The 14,279-nt window shown below is 44.7% G+C and overlaps 1 protein-coding gene across 9 annotated transcripts in view; it reads left to right on the top strand.

The window, feature by feature from the left end:
* The window catches only part of SLIT2 (slit guidance ligand 2), a 350,865-nt gene that overhangs the window by 212,712 nt on the left and 123,874 nt on the right, over window positions 1–14,279 (top strand). For all 9 annotated transcript variants that reach the window (XM_077301591.1, XM_077301593.1, XM_077301587.1 and 6 more), the window contains exon 5: window positions 2,695–2,766. In XM_077301591.1, the coding sequence (XP_077157706.1) occupies window positions 2,695–2,766 (72 nt within the window). The remainder of the gene's footprint in view (window positions 1–2,694; window positions 2,767–14,279) is intronic.

The following is a 14,279-nucleotide window of genomic DNA, read 5'->3' as shown; positions in this document are numbered from 1 at the left end:
GGAGGGACCAATTGGTCCCTCCGATTGTCAGTCCGGGGAAAGGGGTCTATCGGCACCCTTCCTCATCCCGGACAGGGCACGCCTTTGGAGCCCTTACTCTTTTATTTAATCCACTTCACTAGGAGCGGTTAAAGACTGTGGGGGGACAGGCATTACTAAGCACATATAGCAGAGTAAATATATAACTCTGGGTTGGAAAATACCTGGATCCTTTGGGGGTGGATCTGGGGGTGGGTGGGATGTGAAGTGGGGAGGGACCTCAGTGGAGTGTAATGCTATGAAATCCACCCTCCAGTGAAGCCATTTTCTCCAAGAGAATGGTTCTCTGTTGTCTGGAGGCAAGCTATAATTTCAGGGGATGGCATCTCTAATGCAGACTCATCTGTGGCATTCATACTAATAGTCCTGTGAAGATGAGCTGTTTTCCCCATTGGACAGAAAATGTGAGTGTGAGAAATAATGGACAGCTAAACCCACCACTTTTTTTTTTAGATGAGTCAGTAAAGATTTGAGCCACTCAGTCCAGGTCTGTGCATGCTATCTTGGCAGTCCCGTCAAATTCATTGCGGCTTTCATACACACCAGATTGCATCCTGAATCTCCCATTTATCCTGGAGCTTACCATGGACAATTACTATTTAATTTCACTTAATTACAACTAAACTCTCAATATCCCAAGGATCACAATGGCAGGCACCATGCTTTGACTCTCCTCATAAGCAGATGAGCCAGTCCCTAAAAGTAGGAAACTTCACTTGACAGTGCAGCTCTATGCAGTGATAAACTAGACTAAGCCCATTGACTTCAAAGGATTTAGTCTGAAGCAACTCTGCATAAGATTGCCCTGTAAAAGAACCAGCTGCTGTTGGGAAAGAAATGTTAGTAGTCCTATTTTAATGCATGCATTTTTCGTCACATATTTTAAAGATGGCAGCCTCTTTTTGAATTTTAAACAGTCAGTTTAAGACAAAGGGATCCAGGACAGGCGATTTGTGTCTTTCCTAGATTTATCTGGTGTTTAGCTAACACTTTTGGGTATCTTGTCTCTCCTGCCTCCTCCCTCTGGAGGTAGTAGTAGGAATTGGGGATGGGGGGGAGGTTTCCGCCATGTTGCTGGGTTGTGAGTTTTTGTATTGGTATTTGTATTGGTATTTCTTGTCCATTTTAATGGGTTTTTAATGGGAGTTTTAACTGGATCCCTGCAACCTGCTTGGGAGTGGCAGGTAACAAATTAAATAATAATAATAATAATAATAATAATAATAATAATAATAATAATAAATAACTATAAGACCCCAATGGCCTTCCTAGGGTGCAAAATTGGGCCTGCAACCAAGTTCACTAAACTAAAAGAATAAAAATATCAAAGAATGGGGTAACGTGTGGATTGTCTGTTTGCTGGGAAATTTCTGGAGATATTTTGGGGGAGGGCAGAATTTGGGGTAAAGAGGGACTTTAGTGGGATCTAATGCCACAGAGTCCACCCTCCAAAGCAGCCATTTTTGCTACGGGAACTGATTTTTTAAATAATCTGGAGATCAGTTGTAATTCTGGGAGATCTTCACGCCCTACCTGAAAGCTGACAACCCTGTTGTTAGTTTTGCTAGGTCACCCCTGGCTACAAGTGGGGGACGGGGAGACAGAATTGCCAGACTGGGAAACTCCAGGAGAGTTGGAGATGGAGCCTGGAAAGGGCAAGACCTCAGCAGGCTGTAATGACATGGAATCTACCGAAACATCAATTTTCCCCAGGGGAATTGATATCTGTAGTCTGGAGAGGAGCTATAATTCTGGGGTCCCACCTGGAAGCTGAATTCCTAATAAGTTTAGGTAGCTATAGTTTTGGAGATAAATGAAAAATCCATATGTACTTTGTTATGTGGATAACCAAGATTCTCCCCACCCTCCTTGATGTGTGTCTGCTAGTTCTATATATCATGTCAACATACTTACAAATAAAAGTTAATTTTCACTTGGGTTTGGTGTTTGTTTTCCCTTTACTTGTTTTGAAGTCTCCTTTCTGCACAATACAGACATGTAAAACTTTTGAATACATCTTTGAAATCCAAGCCCTTGAGAGTTTTCAAAAGTTCCCATTTGTTTCTAGCTGCATCATTCTGGGTAGGGATTATCTGGAATGTGTGCATTTTTAAGAAGTTGTATTTCATTGTTGTGTTTTTAAAATATTTTATAGTTAATAACAAATAAGAAAATATTATTTATTTTGGACAGCCAGTTTGGTGTAGTGGTTAGAGTGCAGACTTCTAATCTGGCAAGCTGGGTTCAATTCTGCACTCCCCCACATGCAGCCAGCTGGGTGACTATCTATGGTAGTGTATTCTGGAAAGGGAGAGGGCGGCTTACTGATTTTATTTGCTTCTCAGGCCTCAACCAAATGCCTGATAGAATAGCACCACTTTGCAGGCCATGCAGAACTTCGGTAGTTCCGCCAGGACCCGAATTTCCACCAGCAGCGTATTCCACCAGGCATTTGATTGAGACTGATTTGTAATTGGTAATGGAAAATGTATTACAATTATTTGGATTGACACGTAACAGAAAGTGAATTGCAGTGATTTGGATTAACTTGAAATACTCTTTCTTAAATTCCATTACAGAAGAACCTTTTTATGTTGTATAAGAGTATAATCAAATGAGCTTAATTCCACTATTTTTATTTTTATTTTAAATTAGAGACCTCAGTGAAAACCAGATCCATGCTATTCCAAGGAAGGCTTTCCGGGGCGCTGTAGATATTAAAAACCTGTAAGTACTATTGTTGATTTCAGACTGTTCACTTCTTATAAATCTGGATCTCCTTAAGTACATGGTCTTGTTATGTTTCTTTGCGGTAACACAGTTACGTATTATCCATTTGTGTCGGATAATAATGCTATAAAACGCAGATCTGCCCTCAAGTACTTAACTGTGGCATATCAAAATGAATTTCTTCAGTCTACGGCTCTTTGAAAAGACCAAAGGATAAGGTACAATTGTCTAATATACTTCAAGTGACTCTATGGATTAGATCAGGGGCAGTCAAACTGCGGCCCTCCAGATGTCCATGGACTACAATTCCCAGAAGCCCCTGCCAGCATTCGCTGGCAGGGGCTTCTGGGAATTGTAGTCCATGGACATTTGGAGGGCCGCAGTTTGACTACCCCTGGATTAGATAAACACTATATTCCATGAACCTTATAAAAGTTGGGGAAATTATTCCTCTCCCCCTTTCATTTATACCTTATATCTCAAAATCAAAACCAGCAAATGCTGGCAGGGGCTCATGGGAACTGTAGTCCATGAACATCTGGAGGGCCGCAGTTTGACTACCCCTGCCTTAGAGCTTCAACCTGATTCTGGGTACCAGTCTCCCCTTGGGGCTGGGGCGATAGACTAGTCCCTGGATGGTAAACCAGACTGAAAAGCTGATTTATACAAAGTTACCTCATTTCTGTCACATGATACAAAGTTCCTCCCCAGGAAAAAAAAATTATTCTCTGCATAGAAAAACTAAATGTCAGATATGTCACCCTGTAGCCTCCTCATTGTGTAAGGAGCAATTTTGTGATCCTCACTTGCAGAATAAAGTGGTTTCTTACCTTATTAACAGGTTGGCCACTGAGTTTTGGTCCTACAGGTATATATATATCTAACTCTGGAGTGACATGATAATTTTTCAGATTTTAACAGAAAGCTGCCACAGGGGCTATTATTAAAGGTGGAAACCTTCTTAGAGGGACAGAGAGTAGAATTTCTTTTCACTTTCTTTAATACAGTAAAGTGCTTCTCTGCTTGATTGTCAAATCTCCTAGAGCAGTGGTCCCCAACCTTTATTAGGCTGGGGACCGGCAGGGCATTGGGCCGCGCCCGCAGGGACCGCGCAGGCCACGCCCACGTTTCCGGCCGCGCCCGCGAGCCGCGCCCGGCCGCGCCCGCGGGCCGCACCCGCGGATCGGGCCGCGCCCGGCCGCACCCGCGGATCGGGCCGCGCCCGCGGGCCGCACCCGCGGATCGGGCCGCGCCCGCGGGCCGCACCCGTGGATCGGGCCGCACCCGCGGGCCGCGCAGGCGCGGCCCGGCCCTGATTCCCTCTCCCCGCCCTCCCGCAGTAAGTAGCTTCCCGGGATGCAAGTTTGCGGCCTAGGAAGTTTTTTACTGCGGGGGGGGAGGGGCGGGGAAGGGGAGCCGCGGCCCGGCGCCATGGCCTTTGCGGCCCGGCGCCGGGCCGCGGCCCGCAGGTTGGGGACCACTGTCCTAGAGACCTTTGATGGATACTTATATGAGTTCCCTAGCATAAGTAAAAGCAGTTGGGATGGGGTGATTGGGGCTGGTGGTAGCAGAAAACAGCACAACAGAAAAGAGATTCAAAAGCTCCCTTTTCTGCCATGTCCGTTAGCCCCTTTCAAGGGCAGGTCCTGTGGATGCATTCTGGGTTTTTCTTTGGTTCTAAGAATGGAAGAAATAATCACAGTGCTGCATGTTAGTGGCTCCACTGTGAAAAGAACAGATACCCAACAGCGACCTGCAAATCCTGATAGCAATCTTGGACTGCTGCGTACGAGTCCCTGTGCCACGACTTGGGAACCCCTGGCCACAATACTTAAAACATTGCTCATCAGAGTGTTGCTGCTGATGTGTGAAAAATAGCAAATCACTGTAAAGCATACAATATAAAATGCTCTTTTAATGGACAATGAATGTGTTAACCGAGTCTGATAACCTTGAATGACAGAGGCTTTGGATGGAATTCTACAGTTAAGAATGGCTGTTTGTTCAGTGGAAAGTTCTATTAAGGAGAGTGAAGGATTGAAGAGGGTCCTGAAAATAGGGAAATGAGACCAGTAGTCCTGCCTTGAGGGGGGAAAAGCTTCTAGTAAGGAGAGAGTGTAATTCCTATCTAAGCAAACTTCCTATCTTTATCAGTAGCAGAGACATAACCATTCAAGTCAGTATACCTTCTGTATCTCCCTGACTCTGTATTGACAGATACTAAGGCCCATTCCACACAAGGATCAATGTGGCAAATTGCTTACAGAAAGAAATAATGGAATTTAAAATAGTAGAATTCGGCGTAATGCATAACTGCCTTTGTAGTGGAATCCAGTAGTGTTTCAATCGTTTCCCACAGGTTTCCGGTCTCGCCAAAAATCACTAGAAAGGAAGCAATTTTTTCTGTGCTTTGTCCTGCCCCTGGCCGTCAATCAAATGAGCAGCCAATGGGTGGTTGTTACCATGCTCCGGAAAAGCCTCTTTCCCTTTAAGAACAGTTTTTTTAAAAAAAAAGAAAAACAAACATTGTAACGAATATGCCATGATTCCTTGATTCCTTGCTACCTCCTAACGTAGAGCCCCATCTAGCTGGCAGCTGGCGTATGAGCTGGTGTTTCATTGTTGCCACGCTCCCCCGAGTGAAAAGAAAAATCCCCCCCCCATGCACGGATGCGATTTTCGGGCAAAAATAAAGGGAACTTGCAAATGGGGCTGTGTTGTGCTTGGTGACTTGAGGGGAGCTTTAAAGCAGCTCTGTGGAGGGACTGCAGCTGGAGAAGCCTCGCTGGGTGAATGAAGGCTCGCTGGCTTGTTGCTCTCCGCTCGCTCTGAGAAAAAAAATTAGCGATCGCTTTGCCGGAAGTTCAGAGGAGAGAGCCAGGGGGAGGGACTTTGCTGAAACCGCAACAATGGTAATGCACAGAACTTTTTTGAAACTGTTGCAGATTGTTTGCAAGAGTGTAGCGCTTTCCAGAGGGTGAATCCACTTTGGGGGATTTCCCTGGAAGCGCTACAACGAAGCGCTTTTCACGGAACGGTTTCAGGAGTGTGGCAGATTGTGTGCGACGTCGTGCATAACTGCAAATTAGTAGTGTTTACAATTTGCCACACTCCTGCTACATTTAACTTGTGCAGAATGGGCCTAAGATATTTTATCGCACATGATGTAGAAAAAACAATGATAAGCAGTGTTTGGGGGGTAACTTTTATATTGACAATGTTCTATTTTGTTCATGTATAACAAGGTAACAGTTTCAATGCTACCTGAAGATTGTGGATGATTCCTCCCCTATTATTCCCTGAATTGCTAGTTACAGTTCCAAGAATCTGCCTAGCTGGAACACTCACCTTTCTATTTTGGAATAACCATTAATTTTCCTCTGTGCTCCTTATTCAGAATGTCGAGTTCATCTCATCTTTGATTTTTGATACTGCGTGTTTGTTTCTCAATTTCACTGATAATACACTTTGTTGCTTCATGCAATATTGTCATTGTCATTACAATTTTTAAAATGTGGCTTTTAAAAATTATTTAGCACACTTTTCTTTTCCTTTTTAGTAGAGGCCAGACTTTCCCCTTCTTTTTTATGTTTGTTTTCAGACCGTTCATAGTTCATATTAAAGTCCGTGTGAAATTTACTTCAGGAAACTTACATTTCCGATTTTCCCTGCTTGTCTTTGGATGTACCTTTACATCTACAGGTAGCAACATTAACCTGACCTAACTTTAAGATACTTGAGAATATCAAGTGTCAACTGGATTTGAGCTAGAGCTGATAAGGGAATAACATGCTGTTCATTTGTATATAGATTCTCCAAGAGGCCGGGTGTTCTTTAAATCAGTGGTCCCCAACCTTTTTATCACTGCGGACTGGTCAACGCTTGACAGTTTTACTGAGGCCCGGGGGGCAGTCTTTTGCCGAAGGATGTCGCAGCCACCAGAGCCCCTGCTCCGCTTGCTTTCCCACCGTCGCCCCTGACTTCCCGCTATCCACTGGGGGGTGCTGCTAGCAGCAGCTGCACAGTGCCACACCAAGGGGGAGCCCCAGCCATGGCGGCCACTGGAGAGCACCAAAGGTGAGCCGGTGGCAGAGTGGCAGGGCAGCCCTCAAGGCAGCAGCCGGGGAGGAGGATGAGGAGGAGCCATGGCCCGGTACCAAATGATCCACGGACCGGTACCGGTCCCCGGGCCAGGGGTTGGGGACCACTGCTTTAAATAATGCTGATTTATAAAGAGACTAGCTTTGGGAGCCATCACAACACAGTGTATGTGTGCATGTGAGATTTTGTAGGTAATTATAAACTTTAACAAGTTGTTACAAAGTAAACAGAGTAAGAAACTGGCTGATTTTTGTTCACCTGTTCTTAATGCACGGCAGAATTCAGTGAGAACTGAATTTACCATTTACAGATTGAAGCTCATATCCATTCTCCTATAAGATGTGGAATTGTAGGCATAGACAAATCCAGAATACCAAATTGATGGCTTTACCACCATCAATGCCTAGTAATTTCTGATTTATATAAACAAAGATTAAAAGTACACCTGTGCCTCTCTTACATTTTTCTGTTAAATATGAAGTGTTTGTAGAGTTTATAATATTTATTTGTGGCATGCCATGTGTTTAGAAACTCCATGTTCCTTGAATATACAACAATATTAGGGGACAGAAGTGTGAAATTAAAGGCAGGAATTGTGTAACAAAACTACTGATCCTTTCAGAGCAATGGAATAAAATTCCCATGATGCTTAGGGTAGGGATTAGACAATATGGGCATTTAGTTCCCTTTTGATTTCATATGTTGCTTAATTTTTATTCCTATTGGTCATAATTTTATCCCATTTTAATATACACAGTTTTAATGCCATCTGTACACCACTGTACAGCTCCCAAATAATAAGGCTCCTGGCATGGATAATATCCCATTGGAACTGCTCAGATCTGTTCCACCAGCAGCAATCACAGCATTATGCCAAAACATCTGGGAAACTGGCACATGGCCAATAGACTAGAAAAGGTCCGTTTTTATCCCATTATTAAAGAAAGGTGATGTTCGCATCTGCTCAAACTATCGAACTATAGCCCTCATCTCCCATGCAAGTAAAATCTTATTGAAGATCATCCAGAACCATCTCAAATCAACCACTGATGCCCAGCTACCAGATGTCCAAGCTGGTTTTCAACATGGTTGACCATACTGCAAATTTGCGCTGGATTCTTGAAAAAAGACATAGAGTCACAGAATCATAGAGTTGGAAGGGGCCATACAGGCCGTCTAGTCCAACCCCCTGCTCAACGCAGGATCAGCCCAAAGCACATCATAAATATCAAACGGCCATCTATCTATGCTTTATTGATTATTCTAAAACATTTGACTGTGTTGATCACAAGAAGCTATGGGATACCTTACATGAATTGGGAGTGTCGTCCCACTTAACCCACCTCATCAGTTCATTGTACACCAACCAGGAGGCCACAGTACGAACAATATATGGAGACACTGGTTGGTTCAAGGTCAGCCAAGGAGTGAGACAAGGGTGTATCTTATCACCCTTTCTTTTTAACCTTTATGCAGAGGTAATTAAGCGGAAGCTTAATCTGGAAGAATCTATGATCGGAGTCAAGATTGGAGAATGTAACATCAATAATCTCCACTATGCAGATGATACAACATTCCTTGCTGAATTGGAGCGTGATCTGAAGACCTTGATAAAGGGACTAAAAGAAGAAAGTGAAAAGATGATATCTAAGTATCAAAAAGACCAAGATCATGACAACTACTGGCAGTAGCACCAAAGTCACGATTGACAATGAGAATATTGAATGTATTGATGATTTCATCTTTCTTGGCTCTATGAACAATTAAAGTGGTGGATGCAGCTGTAAAATCAAACAGCGAATGACACTGGGCCGGAATGCAATGTTAGGCATGAACCGAATATGGAGGAGTAAGGATCTCAGCCTTAATACAAAGTGCCAGCTAGTCAATGCCATTGTCTTCCCCATAACAACCTATGGATGCTAAAGCTGGACCCTGAAGAAGGAAGACAGGAGGAGAATAGATGCTTTCGAATTACAGTGTTGGAGACGAATGCTGCAATTACCATGGATAGCCAAAGTTACCAACAAGATCATTTTAGAGAGGAGCAAACCAACTATGTCATTAGAAGGGAAGATGTTACGGCCAAAGCTCACTTACTTTGGACACATCATGTGATCAAACTCGCTAGAAAAATCATTAATGCTCGCCATGGTCAGCGGCAAAAGGAAATGTGGTCACCAAAAGATCTGCTGGCTCGACACGATCATAGAATCATAGAATCATAGAATCATAGAGTTGGAAGGGGCCATACACACCATCTAGTCCAACCCCCTGCTCAACACAGGATCAGCCCAAAGCATCCTAAAGCATCCAAGAAAAGTGTGTATCCAACCTTTGCTTGAAGACGGCCAGTGAGGGGGAGCTCACCACCTCCTTAGGCAGCCTATTCCACTGCTGAACTACTCTGACTATGAAAATTTTTTTCCTGATATCTAGCCTATATCGTTGTACTTGAAGTTTAAACCCATTACTGCGTGTCCTCTCCTCTGCAGCCAACAGAAACAGCATCCTGCCCTCCTCCAAGTGACAACCTTTCAAATACTTAAAGACAGCTATCATGTCCCCTCTCAACCTCCTTTTCTCCAGGCTGAACATTCCCAAGTCCCTCAACCTATCTTCATAGGGTTAGGTCCCTTGGCCCCAGATCATCTTTGTCGCTCTCCTCTGAACCCTTTCAATTTTATCTACGCCCTTCTTGAAGTGAGGCCTCCAGAACTGCACACAGTACTCCAGGTGTGGTCTGACCAGTGCCGTATACAATGGGACTATGACATCTTGTGATTTTGATGTGATGCCTCTGTTGATACAGCCCAAAATGGCATTTGCCTTTTTTACTGCTGCATCACACTGCCTGCTCATGTTTAGTTTAAAATCCACAAGTACCCCAAGGTCTCGTTCACACGCAGTGTTACCTAGAAGCGTATCCCCCATCCAGTAGGCATGCTTTTCATTTTTCTGACCCAGATGCAGAACTTTACACTTATCTTTATTAAATTGCATCTTGTTCTCATTTGCCCATTTTTCCATTGTGTTCAGATCTCATTGAACTCTGTCTCTATCTTCCGGAGTATTTGCCAGTCTTCCCAATTTGGTGTCATCTGCAAACTTGATGAGTAGTCCCTCCACCCCCTCATCTAGATCATTAATAAATATGTTAAAAAGTACCGGGCCGAGCACCGAGCCCTGAGGTACCCCGCTACTCACCTCTCTCCAGTCTGATGAAACACCACTGACAACAACTCTTTGAGTGTGATTCTCTAACCTATTCCCTATCCACCTAACTATCTGAAAATCCAGATTGCAGTCCTTCAACTTATCCATCAGAACATCATGGGGAACTTTGTCAAAAGCTTTACAAAATCCAAGTAAATGACATCAACCGAATTTTCCCGATCCAGCAAACCTGTTACATGTTCAAAAAAGGAAACTAGGTTGGTCTGGCAGATAAGGCCCGTGGGGGGGGAGAAGGCTCCAGAGAGAAGGCTCCAGAGAGCCTTCTCCCGGGCCATCTAGCGCCCATTTCATTTGCATGTGAAATGGACTTTAAATCTAGTTATTATTATATTTTAAAACTCAGAACAAACATTAAAAAACTACATCAGTGTCCCCCTTCATGGAAATTCCCCCTTGAAACGTTTGACTTCGCACATTTTTTTGAATGAAACTTACATGCAAGCAGTTCTTGACCTTTTCCAACAGGCTTTTCCTGAAGGTGGGAGGAGGTACAAGGTGTGCTCAAGAATAGGCACTATCTGGAGATTGGGCGGGGGGTGGACCCTGGGGAGGGCATGGTTTGGGGTGCGGAGTGACCTCAGTAGAAAGCACTGCCATAGAATCACTCCTCCAAAGCAGCCATTTTCTCTAGGGAATTCTTATCTCCTGCCGGGAGATCAGTTGGAATTCCAAGAGATCTCTATGTCCCACTTGGAGTTTGGCAGGTTAGTAACTGCTGATCTGGCTTGCTTGCTGGGCAGCTCCTTCCAAAGGCCCCCATTCAAATGAAGGAACCTGCCAAAGTGGTGTACGCTGGGAGAGGAAGTCCTGCAGAAGCAGCTTTTGAAATTTGGTCCCAGCCCTAGTTTTGAACCCATTGAGACATCACAATGAGCCATGCAAGGCATGCGTTAAGTTCTTTTTTTTCCTTGCACAGTCCTTGAGGAAAGCTGTCAGGAGGCTTTCTTGAAACTTTGAAAAGAGTGAAGATTATTGGCTCTCTTGCGCGTACCTTCTCAAAATGCAGATCTGCTGAAAAAAACTTAACCACCTTGGGTCAAGATATATCTTTTCTGCAGTATCATATTACATTACTGTACATAAAGACAGAAGGAAAACGGGGAAATGTCACAGTGATTTACCATCAGGTTTTATTCATTACAGTGCATGCCTAGATGGAGTTATACCCTTTAATCCTGTTGGCTTTGGGGCAATCGTGCAGGAATCACAGCTGGGTACATGCCCACCCAGGGTCCCTCCCCTTCCCACACCCCTCCATGCCCATCATTGTTTGGGGGAGGGACACAACAAGTCCATATATAATCATATCACCCATAAATTTAACAAATTTAAATATATATATTAAGAATAAATTTACTCTTACCCATTTGGGAAAACCTTCATGAAACCCTGACTGATAAAGCTTGGTCTGTGGAAAACAAAGTCAGAGTATCGCTTGAGAAGAGGAGGACATTCTAGAATGTCTAAGCATTGCAAGATGGACTCCATTGCTCCAGCTAATGTGACTTTTTTGGTGGTAGGTTCTGCAGTGAGCTCCTGTTTAAGGTCCTCCAAGATCTGGACCCTACATACCTGAAGGACTGCTTATCTGCCTTTGCCTCCCACAAAGCGCTTTGCTCTGCAAGTACTAACAAACTGATGATTCCCAGCCCTTGTAAAGTGCACCTGGCTTTGACTTAGGAGGAGTGTTGGTCTTGCTTGACACTTTGTAGGAAATTGATAGGAGATTATAAATAAACTAACAGTGTGATCCTAAGCAGAATGGCACTAGTCTGCTGAAGTCTATGTGCCAAGAAGGATGTACTTCTGTTTAGGATTACACTGGAAACGTTGGAGCTTGTGTTTTAGGCTATTTATCCCAGGCAGGTTCTGAGATCTTTCTGGAGAAGATGCATCTACAAGTTGTTTTATGACCAAAGGGCTTTCATCAAACACACAATAAAGGAAGAAGACATCATTGTATGTCACCAGAGCTGTTCTGGTCACCCTGATGCAGAAAGAGGCAGTGGTGTGCCTATAGATTTCTTGAATGAGGCTTCCTGGTTGATCTCAGCAATTGTCCCCACTACACAGTTCTCTGCATCTGCTTCCATTCATCATACAGCAGAATTCCACTTCGGGGGCAGAACATTTTTTGACTGTGCCAAGTTTAACTTCCAATGTACAAGTTCCGAGAGGCTGGGAAACCCTTTTACATTAAATCCTACCGTGCCGTAATCCTCACACTCTCACCTTAGCAGGCCTCACATTTTTAATTGACTAAACTTTATTTGACAGGCATTTTCAGAACTAATCAAGAAGATTTATACACACAGATAAGTTCAAGAGACCAGCCAGGATCGCTTCGCATAGCAGATGAGAACAGCGCTATGGTTCCTCTGGCAATATTTACCAGAAATTGTGTAGTCCTTGTGTTGGATGACCTTATAGGAAAGCATACTTTACCCAACAAGCAAAGCATACTATTTTATGATATACTAGAAAATAATGAGCCTCTTGTGGCACAGAGTGGTAAGGCAGCCGTCTGAAAACTTTGCCCATAAGGCTGGGAGTTCAATCCCAGCAGCCGGCTCAAGGTTGACTCAGCCTTCCATCCTTCCGAGGTCGGTAAAATGAGTACCCAGCTTGCTGGGGGGTAAACGGTCATGACTGGGGAAGGCACTGGCAAACCACCCCGTATTGAGTCTGCCATGAAAACGCTGGAGGGCGTCACCCCAAGGGTCAGACATGACTCGGTGCTTGCACAGGGGATACCTTTACCTAGAAAATAAGCCCGCTGTGCCTAAAATACAGTGGGTGCTAGCGGCCGTCAGACCCTTCCCGGGGCGGCTGGCAGCCTTCCCACCCCCCACTCCCCTGCAGCTGAGGCCCCACAACCGAGGCCTTGCCACTGGACTGACAATCAGAGGGCCCAATCGGCAGGTGCTTCACACCTGCCAATTGGGCCCTACGATTGTCAGTCCGGGGGAAGGGGCCTATTGGCACCCTTCTTCATCTCGGACAGGGCCCGCCCTCGGGGCCCTTACTGCTTTATTTAATCCACTCTGCTAGGAGCGGTTAAAGATGTGGGAGGTTGTTATGGGTGGGGGGTGTTCAGGAGCATACTGGAATTAATCAGCCCTGCAGTTAGCCATGCCAAGTTGCCCCTGACAATGCCACGGAGTCCTCTATCAAGTGTGATGATGATGATAAGTGGGTGAAGACTTTCCGACATCCATTCCCAGTGTTGCTGTGTTGGTCTGAGCTGAGTTGCCTGGAGGTCACTTGGCTCTGCATGGGTCAGGGTTGCAGTGGCCCCATGGGAACATTCCCTTTTGACAGAGCCAGTAACCCTTATATTCTTGTTTGGATAGTTTAGGTGCCATCTTTCTACTCTTCAAAATACACTAAGCCACTTGCAACAAGAAGGAAACAACAGGTTCTTCTGCATTCTCATATTAGTTGCTTCTACTTTACACAGAGAATGATCGAATTGTGGAATTTGCTGTCAGAGGATGTAGTGATGGCCACAGGAATAAACTGCTTGAAAAGGGAATTAGATAGATTCATGGAGGATACATCTGTCAATGGCTCCTAGCCATGGTGGCTGAGAGGAACCTCCACATTCAGAGGAACTGAGTTGTGAACCCCAGAGCCAGGAGACAACATCAGGGGAAAGCTTCTAGGCCTTGTACTTGGCCCTCCAGAGGAACTAGTTGGCCACTGTGTGCAACAGGGTACTAGACTAGATTGACCATTGGTCTGATCCAGCAGGACTCTTGGTGCAGTGTTTAGGGGTGCAGACTTCTAATCTGGTGAGTCAGGTTTGATTCCCCGCTCCCCCATAAACAACCAGCTGGGCGACCTTGGGCTCGCTACAGCACTGATAAAGCTGTTCTGACCGAGCAGTGATATCAGGGCTCTCTCAGCCTCACCCACCTCACAGGGTGTCTGTTGTGGGGAGAGGAAAGGGAAGGCGACTGTAAGCCGCTTTGAGCCTCCTTCGGGAAGAGAAAAGCAGCATATAAGAACCAACTCCTCCTCTTCTTCTTCTTCTTCTTCTTCTTCTTCTTCTTCTTCTTCCGTTCTCTATATTCCCATTGCTTCTCCTCTCCCCCTTTTCAACATGTTTTGCTTCCTCTGGTGGTCGATTCAATGCCATACATACTAGAGGGAGCCACATGCATACAGAA

The sequence above is a fragment of the Paroedura picta genome, chromosome 10, assembly GCF_049243985.1.
Source record: "Paroedura picta isolate Pp20150507F chromosome 10, Ppicta_v3.0, whole genome shotgun sequence".
In the NCBI taxonomy this organism is placed as follows: domain Eukaryota; kingdom Metazoa; phylum Chordata; class Lepidosauria; order Squamata; family Gekkonidae; genus Paroedura; species Paroedura picta.
Note: the sequence above shows the minus strand (reverse complement) of the source record. Positions and strands in the feature narration are given on the sequence as shown.